The sequence below is a fragment of the Balaenoptera musculus genome, chromosome 8, assembly GCF_009873245.2.
Source record: "Balaenoptera musculus isolate JJ_BM4_2016_0621 chromosome 8, mBalMus1.pri.v3, whole genome shotgun sequence".
Classification (NCBI taxonomy): domain Eukaryota; kingdom Metazoa; phylum Chordata; class Mammalia; order Artiodactyla; family Balaenopteridae; genus Balaenoptera; species Balaenoptera musculus.
In genome coordinates, this window is record NC_045792.1 from 107196996 (window position 1) to 107216291 (window position 19296).

Consider the following 19296-nt stretch of genomic DNA (forward strand, 5'->3'; position numbering starts at 1 on the left):
GGCCACTTCAGGACTAAGAAAACAATCACAAAAACCACGGGAGTCTCCCGTACTTCATCAGGTTTGGGCGTGCTGGCCCTAGGAAAATAATTAACGCCCACAACAGTGCTGTTGACCTGAAAGCAAACAGTAACTCCTTGTGGCCAGGGAGGCTGAGACATTGCTCATCTGCATGAGACGGCTTCTTCTAAGGAATAATTTTCCATTTGTGAAATGAATCCCTGTCAAAAATTAATATTGTCATTCTAGAAAATCTGAGAAATAGAGAGAAGTCTGCAAAAGAGAAAATGATCACACAGGATCCCATCACCTAGGGGTTAATACTTTCTCTCCTTTTTTTCCTATGCTTATATTGGGGGGAGGTGGTATCATTTAGATGATATTGTGCAGATAACTTTAATTCTGCCCTCCTCACCAAATATGAGGTAACCGTTTCCTGTTGGTAGTAAGAACTTCTTGCAAGCATAATTTTTAATGCTTTCTTATAAATCCACAACAGATGCATGGTGTCCCCTTAACCATTCCCCTCTGCCTCCACCCCTTTCTTTTTGCTGCACTGTGATCTTTGCCTGTTTTTCTGTTTTGTTTTTGTTTTTTAGATCATTCCCTTAGGATGGGTTCCTAGATGTAAAATTCCTGGTTCAGCTTTATGGTTCTTATTACATACTGCCATATCAATTTCTAAAAAGTTTATGGCAATTTATTCTTTCACATGGCAACCTAGGAGTGCTGTCACCAGTGACAGGTATAGTAATAAAAAAAGTGTTTGCTAATTTGAAAATAAAAATTGGCCTCTCATTGTCTGTTTCTTCTTACTCTGTGCCCATGTATACATCTGGCCCATCAAAACATCTCCTAGCATCTCTGAGCTGTGGTGTTATTGACTCAGACAGCCTGGGTTGGAATCCCAGCTCACCTGCTGCATGACTGTGGGCAAGTGATTTAATCTCTCTGTGCCTCAGTCTCGTCATCTGTAAAATGGGGATAATACTGATGCTATTTTACAGGATTATTGTGAGGGTCGGATGAGATACTGCAGTGCATGGCAGATACACCGTCGAAGACTACAAATAAGGACACGGGCCTTTGGTTGTATTTGTTGTCAATGTTGTTTGCTCTTTTGATGTTTACGGTTTAGTTGTGTTATGAGCAATTCTTGAGATACAGGATATTTTAGTTTACGAAAGTAATGCAAGAAACAAAACTCGAGTTTCCAAATGGGGAGGCTTGTGGAAGAAAGCCAGAGAGATCAGCGCGGTGCCTGCTTCTATTTTTTTGTTAGAATGCTAAATTAAGATGTTCAAAGAGCCAGAACAATGAGGCCAGCCGGTCATCACCTTTCCTGCCCAGCGGAACCCCCGGCGGCGTCACTGAAGCTCCCTAGAAACACTGATGCTCCCGCCTCGTGGTTCCGATTCTGTAGGTGTGGGCTGGGCCCAGGTCTCGGTGTCTCTGAAAGGTCTGCAGGTTACCCTGGTGCCCAGCCAGCTTTCACTGGGTGAGGCCGACGGGCACTCCAGTTTGTTGAGTCCCTGCAGGAATCAGAATGACGTCCCCGCCTCCAGTCTCCTTAATTACTCCATGCAAAACTGTCCCCCGTGACATCCACGTCCTCCTGACGACTCCTCCTGGTAAGCGGCCTCTCCTGCCCCACCTCCTGCGGGTGAGGAGCCTGAACCGAGATAATCTCAAAGAAATAGCAGACGGAGTATTCAACACACTGTGCCTGAGGCTGACTCTGCCGTAAACTTCAATTGCATCTCTACGAGAAGTCTCACTGTTATTTAAACCAGTCTGAACTGGGTTTCCTTTTGGTCCTTACTCATTCTTGGCTGATGGAGGCCCCAACCTTAAATCTGACCCGCGCAGGAAGAAAACTTGCCCAGACTCCCCCTCTTGCTTCTCCCTCTGGGCTGTCACTGCCCCCGGCCCACCTCTCTGAGGGTCACTCCCCGCCCCCCCAGGTCCCCAAAGGGACACTCAGAGCCCACCGCCCACTCTGTCCACTCCCACCGCCCCTAGCAGCTCTCTGGGGACGCTTCAGCGTCATCAGCCATCCGGGGGACTCTGGCACATCAAGCTGATCTGAAAATGGTAAACACACACGGTCTGTGGAGCCACCTGTTCGAATGTCTCCATGCACGGAGCGCCCACTTCCTCTTCTCCACCCCTGAGATGAGATTTCATGACAACCTGCTGGCACGCCACAGCCCATCTATTTCATCGTAATTCCCAACTGGAAGATAGCCTTTTCCACAGAACTTCATTCAAACCTTTGGTTTTTTGGCGGGCGGGAGGGGCGTGGTCAACAAAGAAACAATACCAACAACAAAGGAACAGATCCCTTCCCTAAGGGCGAGGCAAAGAGATACACATCTTAGAGGGCGGGCACCTAAGAAATGCACGAACAAAGGAAACCCTCCCTGACAGGGTCAGTGTCGGCAAGGTGTGTGTGTGTGTGTGTGTGTGTGTGTGTGTGTGTGTGTGTGTGTGTGTGTGTGTGTGTGTGTGTGTGTGTGTGTGTGTGTGTGTGTGTGTGTGTGTGTGTGTGTGTGTGTGTGTGTGTGTGTGTGTGTGTGTGTGTGTGTGTGTGTGTGTGTGTGTGTGTGTGTGTGTGTGTTCTGACAAAGTCCAAGAAGGAAAAATGAAATTCAGTAGTTGCTGAAGACTTTGAAGAGTGAACATTCACTTCACAAGTTGCCCCTTGGTCCCAGAGTTCACACTGCAGCATGCGTTTTTAAAGTGAAAATAAAAATCGGACACGCTTTGAGCTCCTTTCCAATGGCAAAGAGAAAGGAAGGCTTGCGGGGGGATGCGGGGGGATGTGGGGGGATGCGGGGGGATGTGGGGGGATGCGGGGGGATGTGGGGAGATGTGGGCAGTTTGCCCGCCCTCGGGGCAGCTTCCAAACAGGACCCTGCACTTGACCAAGAGCCCAGAAACCCCAGCCTCCAGGATGGCTTCCGGTCAAAACAAAGATCCACCTAAGACATGTGAGTCTGTCTAAAACAATCCCTCCAAGGTTGAAGCTTTTCACTGAAAAACATAGAAAAATTTTCCGTTGGAAAAAACATGCACCTATAAGGCTATAAATGATTTTACTATTCCAGTGGCGGAATCCAGTAGCTAGGAAAACAACTCAGTGGAGATAGTCTTTTACACCCAAGCTCCTAAAGGAGAATCTCTGAGCTCCATGAGGCAGCCTTGGCATGAACTGGGAGGAGCGAGGTTCCCAGGGCCCCCCCCCCCACCGGCCCACTATTAGAGTAGGACCCGTGGTGAGCAGCCCTGTAGGGCCTGGGGCTGTTTTGGGCCCACGTCTCCTTCAGGTCATTTGAGACATTTAATAAGACAAACATAACCTTAAGGCAACTCAGGACCAGTCATTCCTGGAATCCTGGAATTCAGAGGCTACCCAGAATATAAAAGCTGTTCCAAAAGGACAAATACGTTTGCATAGCAGAGGTTAAAAGCAATGTCAAAGGAGGTGCTTGGAAAACAGAAGGGCAGAAACTCTTAACGCTCCTAATTTCCAGGGAGCCTTCCATCCGACCAGGTGGCGTGCCTTCTCTACCTGGCCCAGGTGTGCGCTGTGGACACGTCCGCCAACCGAGCGCAGCTCTGCTTTCTGGGAGAGGGGTGGGCTCAGCAAACGCTCCGCGGCCGTCCCATGCTCCTTTTTTTGACTAGTTTATCAAGGAAACAATCTGATGAGCCTAACAACCAGGGATGCTCCCGCATCTGCAGCCCTCATTTATTATTTAAAACCGAGAACCAGCAACAGCTATGGCAGCCTACTGGAGTCTCTCTCTCCGTCTCTGTCTCTCTCTCTCATACACACACACACACACACACGCACACACACACGGGAAGGGGACTTACATCACAACTGCAACCTACAGAGGATGATTCAACCCAGTCTCTCTGCATTTTCATGAGGTTACAAATCGAGTTAACTCATGAAACCACAGTGGGTTTCAGTCTCCACCATGGTGGGTATGCATCCCACAGTTTCAGTGGAGAAGAATCCAAAGGAGTGCAATTCTTCATCTGAGCCAGGCTCTGATTGGTCAGTAGTAATTTAAATCCATCTTTCAGCACATAAAGTGAGACCGACGCACGATGCCTGGTATAAGGTAAAGCACCCTCTCTGTTTTACCTGGCTCTCTCTCCTCCAATAGTATCTTTCCTTCCGGATTTCCATCACTCTAATAGTCTTCAGAAACACCAAGGAGATCATGAGCAAAATTGCAGCTCAAAAAAGCACCCGTGGAAGGTTAGGCATCATGGAGAGAAATGGCTTCAAGTGGCCATCTCGCCATGGCCTGGATCGTCTCCTTTCCAGAACGAACAAGTGTCTGGCTGGCCCCACGGCGGAGGCACCGAGTGCCCGGCTGGACACCATGCACCCATTCTTTCCACCTACAGGTGGATTTCTAGAGCAGATGAGACAGGGCTGGGGGTTAGCCCCAAGGAACGCCCTTGCAAGAAACATGAACTCCCAACGGGGGCCATCTGAGCTTACCAAGCCTCTTAAAAGTAATTTTTTCAAGGTATAACATAGTCTTTTATTCTTGATATTTCCAAAGAGTAACACATTCTTTTGAAAGTAACACCTAAACCTGCAAAAGGCAGGGAGCTCAAGTGTGCCGGCAGCTTGGTACCTCAGACACACCAACATGGTGACTCCAGGTGAGGCTTGAAGCAGCCGGGCACGCACGTCTAGTAGGATTTTTTAAATGAAGAGGACCCTCCCTCCTTTCACCTACTAGCAAAAGCTAGTTTTCCCAGCATCTGAGTTTAAAAGTTTCCTTTTTGTACCATCAACTCCAGCCACCCACCTTGCCCAGGCTCCTTGGTGTTGGAAGGCCGTCATCCATCCAACCGGTCAGTTACTTCGACTTAAAAATCAAGACTCTCAGCCACCAACGCTACAGACCTCATGTGAGCAAGAGCCATGGTAAAGCGGTTTCCAGCCTGCCCTCGTGACACAAGAATGGGCCATGGCTCCTCTTGGGTCTATTCATACAGTCACAACCACAGATCCACGCGTGTCCCTGACATCACGGCAACCATCTTTCTCTTCCGTCTACCTCCTACTTCGAGACCAACGGCCAAGTTACATACATTTCAAGCCTCCAAAGAGATAAAGCCAAAGTCTCAAAGACAATCCCAATGCACAGTCCTCAGAAAATGGCATCCACCGCGGGTGGAAATAACCAAGCAACCCCGGCCCACGGCAGCCTCCATGCGTGCCCCCAGATCTGGCCCAATGACCATGCTGCAAGACCACAGACCCCAAGCCCACGAGAGTCGGCACTCTCCCCAAGCAGAAAGATATGAACACCGTTGTCCCTACCTCAATCAGGAAGTCCCCAGTCCTCAGTCCGGCTTGCCATGCCACCCCGCCTTCATCCACGGACTCCAGGTACTGCAGGGCTGGGAACGCTGGCGTTGGCGTGAACTCTTCGATGGGCGTATCCGCTGGGAAGACAAGGTATACCTCGTTACAAGCCTGGGAGATGTTTCCAAGTTGGTAGCCCAGGCCTCCCACGGGACCCTGGGAGAAAGCAGGCCCTTGTGTCTCCGTGGGAAGTGGGTGGCCCAGGCCAGCTCTCCCCTGGGAAGGGGCTGACACTCCTGGTCACGGGTCAACACGAGCTCAAGCGACGGAGCCAACTGCATTTTGGTGCCACCAACATCTCTCTTGGCCTCTGCGCTGAAAACACAGGATAACGTGCTCCCCTGTCCATGTCTGTATGTACACGCCTGTCATTTTCTTTAAAAGCATCAGTGACTAAACATTTTCAGTTCTATAAATGGAAAAGTTCCCCCCATAACCACATGGAGCTACAGAAACACCACACTGAACCGCTTGCCAAATTTACATCTACGTAGACTCGCAACCAAGGGAATTCAACTCGGAGCGTGGACGGAACAGAACGCTGACCCAGTGGGTGGCTGCAGATTTGGAATCCGCTTATGAATTCTCTCTCTCGGGAGCCCGGCCCTCTGTGGCCACTCTGCGGCCAGCGTCCACGGGAGGGCTGGGCACCCCCTCCTCAGCAGAGCCAGCGTCGGCTTCTGGGCCCCAGAGCTGCAGAGGGAAACTCTAGGGGAAGAGGTGGACTTTCCTGGGTGGTCATGTGAGGCCGGGGGTGGCAGGTGGGAAGAGGAAGACGGCCTCGGTCGGGGGAGGGGAGACATCACACAGACAGTCATGGACACACACGGGGACAGATGTATCTCTTCTCCCTCCCTCTGGACGAGCTGCTGTCAGGGCAGCCCGAGCCTTGAGCAGGTGGGGCTGCCACCGGGGAAGGAGGCCTCCCGGGCCAGCACAGGTGCGGGACCCCCAGCGTGGCACGGAGTCTCCGAGATCAAACTTGCACATGGTTTCCCCACACACGCGGGGCACAGATGTCTCCTCTCACGGGGAGGTGATGCCATTTTGTTTTATTCTGGAAGGGAAGACCCCAAGTTCAGGGCTGGCGGTGGGTGCACTGCCGTGGAACATGTTCCTGGAGCCCTCACTGCAGGCCACGTGACATGTATGCTGCCGGCTGGGCCACGGCGGAGGGGACCATCTTGCAAAGTCACCTTAGAGGCGGGCACCCGGACGCCTGCCGCGCTCGGAGCTGGAGCCCACTCCCAGAACGGGGCAGTTTTGAGGTGCCCGAAACTCGGGACCGGGTAATTCTGGGCGTCTGAGACCGGGAGCTCCGAAGCCAGCCACAATCAGGCTGAACTAAACCATGAAACATAGATGAAACCCATGAATTTAAAAAAAAAAAAAAAAAAGAGTGGGGGGAGGGAGGGAGGGAGGGACGGGGGGGGAGAGAGAGAGAGAGAGAGCAATATTGTGTACAGAAAATTAAAAATATTCCTAAAGGAAGCCCCGATGTTTTAACAGGCAGAATGTTAAAGAACATGGTTGTCTAGCAACCGAGTACCCCCAGGAAAAGGGCTTCTTTTTGAGCTGGGGAACATTTTTTCTACAGGCGTGCACACACACACACACACACACACACACATGTGGATGTATCCAGGCTGGGAGCAGCGCTCTTACCTTTCGCCCCGCGGAGCACAAATCCGAAGCCCTCATTGTCTTTCTTCTGCAGGACCACGGTCTTCTCCTCGATGATGCAGTCACTGTAGAGAGAATTCCGGGGATAGCGCCCATTACTGTAGCCCGTCACCATCACCGTGGCCGAACCTCCACCGGGGACGTTCATCATCATAGGCAATTAATCACCCCAGCTCGCCGGATCCAGGCAGCATGGAGGCAACCGAGCCGGGTGCAGGAGGAGCGAAGGCAGCTGGGGGGCAGGCTAACGGGATAGGCGGGCTCGGAGGGGGGGGCCGGGCAGAGGCAGAGCGGGAGCGAGCAGGAGGCAGGAGTCATACATGGTGATGGCAGCGCGGGCTGGCGCTGGGCACCGGAAAGCAGAGAAAGTAAGTGGCCCGCGGGCACGTTGGAGGCCGCGCGTTACGGAGCCCGGGCCGGAGGCAGCATCCAGATAAGCGCACGGAAATCAGCCGGAGCAGACAGGAGGCAGCAGGCTTTTTTTTTTTTTTTTTTTTCTTCTTCTCGAAGGGCTTTAAAAAAACATCACACTCTTTGTGCTCCCTGCAGCCGCAGGCACCCGGAGACGCGGCGACCCCTCCCTCTGCTCCGGGGGAACGCGGGCCCCCCTCGGTCTTCCGCGGAGCCCACAATGCCACCGGCGGCGGCGGCGGCGGCCGGGCGTCATCCCGCACGGAGAAACCGCAGGCTGGCGGAGGGGGCGGCCGGCGGGCGGGGGCAGGTCACTCCAGTGACACGGAAGCCACTGACAACCCGGCCTCCTTTGGAGGGTGGCGTGCCGTGGGGATGGGGAGAAAGGGGGCTGCAGGCTCCCCCCTTGGAGAGACAGTCTAAAGCCGCACCAGCTGCCTCTTGGCACAGAATTTTTTTTTTTTTTTTTTTTTTAAAGGAAAGAAAACCCAAAGCTCCAACTTTGCTTCGGTGGCCAAAGCCGCCCACCATCCAGAGTATGGGCGCGTCGCCACGTGATCAACCGCCCGCGGCACCGGGTGCAGGACCGAGGTGGACTTCCCGGCACCCCGCCCACCTTCCGGGGGCTGCATCCCTCCAGGATTCCCTGCTGCCCCGGAAGTAAGTCGGAGGGGGCGGGGAGCGCCGCTGCGGGGGAGGGGGAGGGGGAGGGGGAGGGGCAGGGGCAGGAGGCAGCCCGGAGACGCTTTCTCCAGGGTCCTAAGGGGCTGGCGTGGGAGGGCAGGGTGAGGAGGAAGGGCCCCGGCGGGCGGGCCCCCAAGAATTCCGCAGGCCTCTGTCCTGGAGGGGGGAGGCCTGGGGATGCAGACGGCGAACGGTGGGACGGGCTCGAAGTCCCAGACGACTGAAGGTCAGCTTTGCCCAGCCCTGGATTCGCCACCTGCAGGAAGCACGTGGCTCCCGCTTGCAGCCAACTGGGAGCAGCACCGCAACCCAGGTAGGGTGGCCCGGGAGGAGGAGGGCCGGGGAGCTTGGACAGCGCGATGCGCGGCAGCTGACAACGTCGCACAGCACGGACGAGGCGGGACAGCTTCCGAGAGGTGGGGGCCGCAGCCGGAGGACACACAGGTGTCCCGGGCCACTGCTGAGCCCTCCACCCCTGCATGAGGTGCCGCACAAAGGAACTCGTGGGCGTGACCCTGCCTTCCAGGAAAGCACGGAGGGACACACACCTTGACAACAGGCAGACCACACAATCCAGGATGACCGGTCCAGGGTAGTCTCCGAACCTGGGCCGGGGTTCAGTCCCTGAGCACTCACTCAGCCTGCCAAGTACAGGGAGCCCCAGGTCTGGAGCTCAGCCCCCATGGCCCAGCAGCCGAGGGCTGAAGCCTGGCCAGGGGTCTAGGCCTGGGAGTCCGTGGGCAGGTCACATGCTGGCCGGGCCTTCAGTCGGTGACCGAGCTCTCTGAACCTGTTTCCCCTCACATCACAGCGTGGTGAGAACAAGCCACGGGCCTCCTGAGATTCCAGTGAGGTCAGATGGGGCGATACCCACGTTTTGCGGTGGAACCAAAGAGCCCCAGGGAGACATTGCTTTAACTGCCGCCATCGGGAACCAGCTGGCGGGGAGCCAGGACCCGGGAACCACAGGAGCGGAAGGGGAGGGGCTGGGTGGGCGGGGCTCTGGGGTGAGCGGACCCTCCACCAGGCCTGTCCACCTTTCCATCCCATGCCTTCCCCGACCAGAATGCAGACACAACTGTCTCCCCACCACCCCTTCTCCCCACCTCTGAACTTCTCAAGCCTGAGGGCGCCCTGGCCGGGCAGGTGCAAACCCGCCACCTGCTCCTCCTGCTTCTCCAGCGAGAGGCCTCCAAGGGCCCGGCTGCTGAAGCCACGCCTTTTGCTCCTGCACGTCCCCCTGCAGGAGGGGCCCCTTGAAACTCTGGAAAGATGGTGCCTGCCCCCGTGGGGACACATGTGGCCCCCGACGCCTGCCTCTGCCCAGCTCCAAGGTGACCCTGTCCCGCTCTCCCCTCTCGTGGCCTCACCGTGGGCCGGCTCCGCCCGCCTGGCAGGCAAGCCGGACACCTTCAGCTGGACCCTCCAGCTGTCCCCCAGGCCGGGGAACCTGTTAGGGGCAGTGTGGCTGGCCGGCCACTGGTTGACTCCCTCCCTACTGACCGTGGTGGGTGAGGGAAGGCATTAGCGTCACGCAGAGCTCAGCTGAGATCCTGGCTTTGCTCTGGCCCCGAGGTCACTCTGACCTTCAGAGCCTCAGGGTCCCGCTCTGCAGAATGGGAATAATAGCAAGGCACGCCTTGAGGACCTCAGCAGGAGTTAGCAAAGCAATCCATCGGAGCCCAGGTACGCAGCACGTGTTAAGAACAGGAACAGTCCCGAGCGGGGTCATCGTTTGCATGTGCCGACCCCCTCCTCCTCCTGTAAGGACCCCTCCCAGGCTAATGGCAGAGCCCCTCTCCTGAGTCCCCTCTTAAGCCTCTCGGCGGTTCCTGACTTGTTGAAGAACTTCCTGACTTGCTCATGGCTGCCTGTCTTGTCCCTGTGCCGTGTGGCTACATCATCCTGCTCACTGAGAAAACGCCTGACTCCTTAGTCTCTGATCTGAAGAAAGGCAGCTTGAACTCCCCTCTCCTGCGTTAGTTCAGTATCTCAACAGCCCCCGGTCCCCTGCCCATCATGACCCTATCTCACCTTCATTCACAGACAGACCTGGGTTTGAATCCCGACCTGGGCATTCACCAGCTTAGCTTCTCGGAGCCTCAGTTTCCCTATCTGCAGTGTGGGGGCAGTAATTCCTGCCTCGCAGGGGCTCTGAGGAGCAAGCGAGGGCAGTGCCCCTGCCCTCACAACAGGGGAAGGTGCCCTCGTCGGCATCCCCGTGTGCCGAACCCCCCAGGAGACAGTGACCTCTTCCTGGGGTTACCCAGCACGGGGCCACGTGAAATGGAGCAAAATGGGCATGAACGCAGGCGTGCAAAACAGGGGTGGCGGTGGCAGTGGCCGAAGGAAGACCGCAGGGTTTCGAGTGAAGAGGTCTCCGGGACGGTCCCCAGAGGGCAGGGCAGCTCCGCATTGTGGAGGGCCTACTGCACGCAGCTGGCTCCGCCCGGGACGGGAAAGGCAGTTCCGGGCTGTTAGAAACCTACAATCTGGGTAGCAGTCCTTGAAAAGCGATGGGAAACTCCAACCCAAGAGTCATTCCCTTAAAACAGGAGCAAATGTCCAGTTTTGTCCGAATGGCCCGACCACCCGCATGGGATCAGAATGGGAAATCTCACAGTCCAGACCTCAGGGCGGGTCCTTCCCCAGGTGAGAATCTCCCAAGGGGCTCTTTTGGCTGCTTTATGAACCTAAAAACCGTCTCAGGATGGCAGCCGCGGCATCCAGAAGACGTGGCTTCTGTGTGCTGCCGCCAGAGATGCGCCGAAGCCCCGAGAACCAGAGGCCGCCTGAACCTCTGCCCCAGGCCTACCCTGGTCCCGCCTGAGCAGATCTGCCCTCCAGATGCAGCCCCAACGCACAAGATCTGACTTCACTGGGGCAGGACCTCGGCACCTGCACAGCCCCCATGCTGCACCCCCTGCTGTGCACACAGAAGTCACCACCACCTGGTCCCTGGGGACGGGGCCTAGGGACGCAGACAGCCCAACCCAAAAGTGATCACGCCCACCCTGCTTTGCATCTTCCCCCTGCCTTGGACCCCAATCACAGCCCAGCCTCATGGCCGAGTCTCCTCCATTTGCTCAGTTTCACTCCCCTGAAATGCCCTCAACTTGGCCTTATAATTTACCCACGTCCTCGTAGTACCTCACTGCCTCTGTTCCACGTTCCCTTTGCCGGCCATGTCCACCCAAGCCCTCCTGACAAGGGGCCATCACATAATCTCTCCACGGGGGTTCCCTCCAGCCTTGCCCCAGCCTCTGATGGGGCCCTTCTCACCTTCAAAGCCATCACCTGTGGCCTCCTTGGGAGCAAACATCATGCCCCTTTCTCTCTGAATCTCCCTACATGGCATAACATCTACTCCTGGTAAGATTCTAACTGTGTTTGATAATGAAAAAAAAATGTAATCCCGTTGTGCTCTCTTCAAATGTGTTTTCTGAACAGGGCAGGAGAGCACTTTAACGTACCCCAAATGTACCCTCCTTTGGCAGTTTCTTCTAACAGGAGCTGTGGAAGGTAAAGGGGGTGGGCATTCAGCCCAGCCAAGTACAGTTGCTCAGGTTGTGCACAGTACAACTACGGAGAATACCATTATATAATGGCCATCATAGACCCATATGTTTATTGCGGTGATTTTGGCTCAGCTGGAAGTAAAGGGCCTCGAGGAAGGGGCAGGCACCTTTATCGAGTTCATGCAAAGATGGAGTACAGGCTTTTGGCTGCCTTGGGGAATGCAAGAGATGTCCATAGATGCCCGTCTACCTGGGGGCTGGGCTGCCGTGGAATCAGGAGGTATCCATATAGAACCACATCAACACTGGGAGACACAACCCCGTGTTGTAAGTCTCCTGGGAGCCACACGGTAGAGACCGTGCAAGGTTTCCATCTTTTCACTCCCTAATAGCCCCATGCACACGGCAGGAAAGAGTGTGCTGAATAGACATGGAGCGAGGCAGGCGTATGGTGGGAAATCGGTTGGCTGCAGAGAGGGCCTCAGAGTCCCTGCCCCACTGGCAGGCCTGAAGACACTCCTGGTGCTTGCCTGGCAAGACCGCAGGTGGCCAGGCCTCAAGTGGCCTTAACTGTGGCCCCATGATGGGCCTACAGAGAAGGCTGCCCTTTGCTTGGGTCCACAAGGTAGCAGGTCCCAGCGATGACAATTGGCATTTAGGATTTGTCAGTCACTGAACAAGCTCCCTTGGCAGTGGTGTCTGATCCTGGAGGAGCTGTAAACCTGAAGCCACAGGAAGCCGGGCCCGGGCAGCCGAGATACAAGAGCAGGTGGGGCCCTGGGGTGGCTCTGTCTGCCTTGTCTCACGTGGGAAGGCTCATTGCAGGCATTTTAATTTTGAACACGAGGACTGTTGGGGTAGACCAGATGGCCTCAGCCAGGCTCTCAGGATCCCAGCTGGGATGTGACCCTGACAAGTCAAACAGCTCCATTTCTTCCCTGCTCCACTGGGATTGGGTTTTGGCCTAGAACTAAAGTTTAGAAGCAACTGGGGCCAATGGTTAAGCTACCACGTTAATTCATAAATTAATGCAGCCCTTCCTTACTGAATACCTTACTTCACCTGAAGTGTCAGGTGATGGAATGGATATTGGGCATTTTTGGAGGGAACAAACCAGACCCAGTCTGGCCCTTGTGGACATGTCAGGGGTAGTGGGTTGAATGTGGATCCCGAAATTATGTTCAAGTCCAACCCCCCATATCTGTGAATGTGACCTTATTTGGGAATGAAGTCTTTGCAGATGTGATTAGTTAAGGCGCTCAAGAAGAGATCGTCCTGGATTTAGTGAGGGCCCTAAAACCAATGACTTGGTCCTTAGAAGAGAAAAGAGAGGGAGATTTGAGACAGAGGCTCAGGGGAGAGAAGGCCGTGCGTGTGAAGACAGGCAGAGACAGGAGGGATGCCGCCACAAGCCGAGAAGCACCGAGATCGCTGGCAAGCACCAGAAGCTGGAAGATGGAAGGGAAGATCCTCCCCCGAGCCTTTGGAGGGAGCGCTGCCCTGCCGACACCTTGATCTCAGACTTCTGGCTCCAGAACTGGGGGAGGATACATTTCTGCTGTTTGCAGCCACTCACTCTGTGGTCATTTGTTACAGTAGCACCAGGAAACTCATACACCTGGCAGGTGGGAAGATAAATATGAATCCAACCATCACACAAATGTGTAGGATATAGTGCTGTGTGAACTAGAAGGGGGCTGGAGGGCTTCCTGTAGGAGGAGGACCAATGCATGAATAGGAGTGAGTGGGTTGAGAGGCTGGAGAGGGAAAGAGGGAGAGGAGAACATTCCAGACAGAGGTGGAACCACAGGAATAAAGGTTCTGAGGCCCACCTGGGAGGCAGGAGGGGCCGATCACACCAGGCTGTGGGTGTGGGCCACCTGCACACCAAGAGCAAGGCCCAGGGGTGGCAAGAGGCTGCAATGCAGCTTCAGGCAGGCCCAGGACAGCCCATGCTTCCCCCTGGTATCACCCGGAAGGCCAAAACGATAGAAAGCAGCTGATCTACTACTTTCCCCACTACCCTTTTCCCGGCCAGGCCTGAATCCCGCTGGGATGACCCAAGGCTGACTTAAGCATGTGGCAGAAACTCCGTCCCACAGCCGTGTTTCCTGCTCAACAATTCACACAGGGAGGCCTGCTGTTGCTGGTGTAACCGCTCTTCCCAGGCACCAGAACGAGACGCTGGCCAGAGATGCTGCAGGTCATCAGGCCGGCCCAGCCCCGTAGCAGGAGAGGATGTCAGATGAGGCACAAACGCGGGTGCAGGAGGGGCACACACGCTGGACGCAGTGCCTTGGTCAGAAGCGCTGATACCCTTCAGCCTTGCAGAAGGGGCGGTGTGGACTGCCAGGCCCAGGCAGCAGGGCTCTTTCAGCAACTGGGCCCTACAACCCAGCCCCCAGCTGCCTCAAAGCTTTGGGGACCCCACAAACATGTTTGCAAGCTGGAAAAGAAAATCCACTGGCTCCAAAATCCAAACAGCAAACAACATGGAAATTAGCCTGTGTTTAATTAAGTGTCTCTGAAATTGAACATGGGGTCAACATTACTGGCTAAATTTTGTAACCATCACGCACCCTTGCATGTGAAAACTACCTGCAAGTCAGATTTTCTCACTTGGAGACACTTCGTGGGTATGTGGCTCAAGGCAAAGAAATCACAGAAGCCGCTGTGGGTCTTCCTGCACTGAGCTACTCACAGGCAAATGGGTCCAAAGGCAGAATTACCAAAATCATTTCAGAACTATTGTGTGTGTGGTAAGAAGGTATATTGAATGTGGGCTGTGGGCGTGATAAACACAGCTGATTAGATCTGGGCTGGGGCGGCCGGAACTCAGGGTGCAGGGCCCCAGGGGGGTCTTTCTAAAGCAGCGGAGGCCACGTGGGCAGCCTGGGGACACCCGGGGAAGATCCTGGAGGAGAGGCCGGCATGTGTATCACCTCTGAAACCTCCTCCCAGAGCACTTGTGGGGGGGACCGCGCCTTCTCCGGGGCAGGGAAACGGAGCCCCAGAGAAGCCTGCATCACTCCCCGTGGACACGCATTTCGGTGACAGAGCCCGATGGAGGTGGGAACTGGGACACTGTTAGAAAGAGGGGCCTATAGGGACCGGGAATGGCAGCGGCTGCCCTAGAAATTTCCGGGCTCTGCCCATCAGGATGAGGCTACACAGAGAGCCCGTCGGCTCTTCCAAGGGGGATGCCAGGGGCCTCAACAGGTGTCTCAGCTGGGCAGAGATGCCAGGCGCGGGCAGGCGGCCCAGCTCACCACGGCGGCGGCGCTGGCTGCGGAGTGGCACAGAGGGCCGCCCCACAGATGGCAGGGCCAGGCCCGGTCCTTGGGAAGGGCTGGTGGGTCATGAGCGAGCGGGAGGGGTTCCCCGAGTCACCTGTCACTCGCCGCCGACACTCTCAGCTCGCAGCCACACACGCTGCTCCCTGAATCCTGCTTCCTGCATCCCGGTCAGGGGAGCACTTGGTGTTGCCCTCTCGCCCTCCCCACCCCTTACGAGCAGGAGGCAGCCCTAACTCCCAGGGGATGGGAAGCCCATGCCACCTTGGTGCTCAGGGAGGCGGGCTGTGCGAGGCTGCTCTGTGTCACGCGCAGGAGATGACGAATGTGGCCGATTCATTCACCAGTGACACGGCTCCTGGCTCCTGGGGGCCTTGCCCGTGAAGCCGCATCATCTCCATCTCACGGGTGAGGATGACGGGCTGTCCCCACGGAGCCCACCCACCCAATCCGCGGAGACGCGCTCTTACGGGAGCCGTTTCTCCAACAGGCGATTCTGAACACGCCCCGCCTGCCATGATCACGGCATCTCCCTCTTCATCACTAACATGATAAACAATTACAAGTTTTTCCCAATAGAAGCAATAATGTGCAAAGAACTTGATTCAAATTAAATTGTCTCATGACTTTGTAATAAATCACCCCAAAGCATTCCCTAAGCACAATCAGGCTGTGTTACCTGCCAAGAATGGAGAAGACAAAGACACAGCTTAAATGCCTTCAGAATAATGACAGGAGGTGATCATCGCTCCCCGAGGAGATGAATGGAAATGTGATCGAAAAGGGGAACCAGCTACTTAGGAAGCTGAAAGACCCGGGTGGGGGGTCCCGGTTTCACCAAACCAGCTCTGTGACCTTGGATGTCAGAATATGGATGTCAACCGCAGCCTTGACACATCACAATGGGATAAGAAATGGGGTAAATAAAAAAGAAATTAGGAGTTTGGGACTAACAGATACACACTACTATATATAAAATAGATAACCAACAAGGACCTACTGTATAGCACAGGCAACTACATTCAATATCTTGTAATAACCTATAATGGAAAAGAATTTGAAAAAGAATATATATATATATATATATATATATAGCTGTATCACTTTGCTGTACGCCTGAAACTAACACAACATTGTAAATCAACTATACTCCAATAAAAAAAAGTCCACAGCACAGGGTGTGACATACAGCAGAGGGTGGCAGACTTAATCAGCTAGTGAGAATGTACCTTATGCGTTCATTCTGAAAACGTTAAACATAAACTGAAATATTTGTACATGCTCCCTACGTAAAAGAATCTCCTGGTGACATCAGCAGAACAAGAATCCGCTGGTGACATCAGCAGAGCACCCCCAAGGCTTCCTTCCTTATAAAGGTACAGGCAGACCTTGCAGATATTGGGGGTTCAGTTCCAGATCACGGAAATAAAGGGAATATGGAAACAGAGCGAGTCACACGAGTTTTCTGATTTCCCAGTGCATATAAAAGTGATGTTTACACTACACTGCAGTCTATTAAGTGTGTAAAAGCATTATGTCTGCAAAAATAATGTACATAGGTTAATTAAAAAACACTTTATGGCTGGGCTTCCCTGGTGGCGCAGTGGTTAAGAATCCGCCTGCCAATGCAGGGGACACGGATTTGATCCCTGGTCTGGGAAAATCCCACGTGCCGCGGAGCAACTAAGCCCGTGAGCCACAACTACTGAGCCCGTGTGCCTAGAGCCTGTGCTCCATAACAAGAGAAGCCACCGCAATGAGAAGCCCACACACCGCAGCGAAGAGTAGCCCCTGTTCGCTGCCACTAGAGAAAGCCCACGTGCAGCAACAAAGACCCCACACAGCCAAAAAAATAAAAATAAAAAAATAGAAAACAAAAAAAATACTTTATGGCTAAGAAATGTTAACCATCATCTGAACCTTTAGTGAGATGTAGTCTTTTTGCAACAGTAACATGAAAGATCATTGATCACAGATCACCGTAGCAAATATAATAACAATGAAAACGTTTGAAATGTTGTGAGAATTACCAAAATGTGACGCAGAGACACCAAGTGAGCAGATGTTGGAAAAATGGCGCCAACAGACTTGCTGGACACAGAGTTGCCACAAACCTTCAATTTGTAAAAAATACACAATGAAGCAAAGTGCAGTAAAGGGAGGTGTGCCTGGACATCCTTCACGTGCGCTTATTTAGAGCAGGACCCTCCTGTGAGTCGGAAAGCCAGGAGGCGGGGGGCCCGTGAGGGAGGGATGCCCAGGCACCTCCCTGTGCTTTCAAAGTGGCAGGAGCCCCCAGGGCTCTGCCTGTGTAGACGCTGCGTGCTGCCGTCATGAGCAACGTGCCTTCCCGTGTCACCGGAAAAGCAGGGAGCTCAGCCTTGCAGGACGGGGCCCCCCAGCAACCGAGGAAAAGATGCTCCAGGTTCCAGGGCCAGAGGAAAAGAGCCTTGGTACCCATGCAAGCGGGACGCAGAGTGCCCAGGTGCCGGTCCCAACCCGAGGAGTCTTCCTGAAGCCCCTGTTCCCTCCCAACATGTCGGTACGTGTCATCCGCAGGAGCACCAAGACAGAGCCGGCATGTGCACACCTGTCCTGAACTCCCCGTATCCCAAGGCCCCATCATCTTTTCACGTGAGGACCACAAAAGCTTCCTGACAAGTCTTCCCTGAATTCACTCTTTATTATAAAAACCTTAAATCAGATCATATCTTTCTCACTTAAAAATACTCCAACGGCTGCTCATCAGAATCGGGTAAAAGTCCAAATTCCCCACTGTGGCTAAGACCCTGCGTGCTCTGCCTGGGGCTCCTCCTCATTTTCCCTGTTCCAGCCACACTGCGGCCATCTGGTCAACCTTGCCTCCACTGCAGTGCCTGCGCTCTCCCTGGAACGCTGCTCCAGGTCCTCATGAGCCGGACTCCCGTCACTGGTCACGTCCCGAGGTCACTTTGCAGACGGGCCTTCCCTACTGCCCAGACACACCCTCCATGTTCCCGATGCTCTGCCCTGCCTTCTGCCTTATCTCTCTCTTTTCACTTACTGAATTTGAAATTGTGATTTATTTGTTTACAGTCTGATTCTCCCAGCAGCGTGTGAGTGCCCCCAGGTCGGGGCCTGGTCCTGCCCGCCTCACTTCTAGGCGGCCCACTTTCTAGTCCTGGCTCTGGCAAAGGCTGGCAACGGGACCCTGGACAGGATCCCCACCCACTCTGGGCTTGGGGTCAGAACATTCCAGTAGGTGCTTAAATGATGCTCACTGACTCAACAAATGACACCTAAGCCCGGGACTCTCGTGTACGGTCTGTGATGCAGGTGGGGTGACCCATGTCCTGGGCTACCCGGGACCAAGGGGTTTCCTGAGACACGGCGCTTTCAGTTTTAAAACCAGGCTGGTCCCAGGAAAACCAGGAAGAGATGGTCGCCCTCCTGTTCCGCCGCCTTCAGTGGGGAGCACGGTGCCCACAGCCCTGTTGAAGCCGCTTTCCCACACTACCTCCCCCAAGACCCTTCCCACCCTCCAGGCGGGTGGGATCATTCTCAGGAGAGTCCATGAAGCTGGTGGGGGAAGGGTTTGCCCAGGGCCACGCGGCTCGGCCAGGGGCAGGGCCAACTCATCCACCTTGGCCTTTGACCCTGAACTGAACGTTCTTTAAAGAAAACAAGCAAAATACAGACACACACAAAAAAACCAAAACTAAGGGAGCAGGACAAGTTCCTGGCATTTTGCTGGGAGTGCAGGAAGGGGATGCTGTGACTTTTCTTCCTTTGGTGATCAAAATGACAGGCCGGGCCGCCTCACGTGTCGGTCTCGAGTTTGCCCCCAAAGACCACGCTGAGTGGGCTGGCGGACAGACACCGGGCTCAGCTGACAAGGCCAGTTCCCGAGTCCCTCTGGGGGAGGTGGGCACTGTCCACAGCTATAAAGCCACTGAATCAGACTGAGCGGGGGTGTCACTCGGGGACCCTGGCTTTGGAGAGGAGGTGGAACCTGGGTGGGGTGAGGGGCATGGAGGGTTCACCCTGACCCCACAGTTCCCCTGCCAAGCTCACCTGCCCAGGATGGCTCTGACCTCTAAGGTGAGAGGTCACGAGAACCCCAGGCCAGGCCTCGGCTGGAGGGGAGAGTCCGGCCACTGCTCCTGTCCACCCCAGACCACCAATTCCCTTCCACGGGAACATTTTATTCTTGTTCCAAGTGCTGAGGCTGAGATGAGAGATTGCCTCCACTGAAGGGGCAGTTCTAAAAGTCACTCAAAGGGTGAAGGAGACACACTTCCAGGTGGATGGAGCCCTGTGAAAG

At 54.6% G+C, this 19296-nt stretch overlaps 1 protein-coding gene across 6 annotated transcripts in view; it reads right to left on the minus strand.

Annotated features, from left to right (window-relative positions):
* Positions 1-19296, minus strand: part of SHANK2 (SH3 and multiple ankyrin repeat domains 2) — a 552800-nt gene that overhangs the window by 147715 nt on the left and 385789 nt on the right. For all 6 annotated transcript variants that reach the window (XM_036861478.1, XM_036861481.1, XM_036861480.1 and 3 more), the window contains 2 exons: positions 7070-7152; positions 5360-5484 (listed from right to left, as the gene is read on the minus strand). In XM_036861478.1, coding sequence (XP_036717373.1) covers positions 5360-5484; positions 7070-7152 — 208 coding nt within the window. The remainder of the gene's footprint in view (positions 1-5359; positions 5485-7069; positions 7153-19296) is intronic.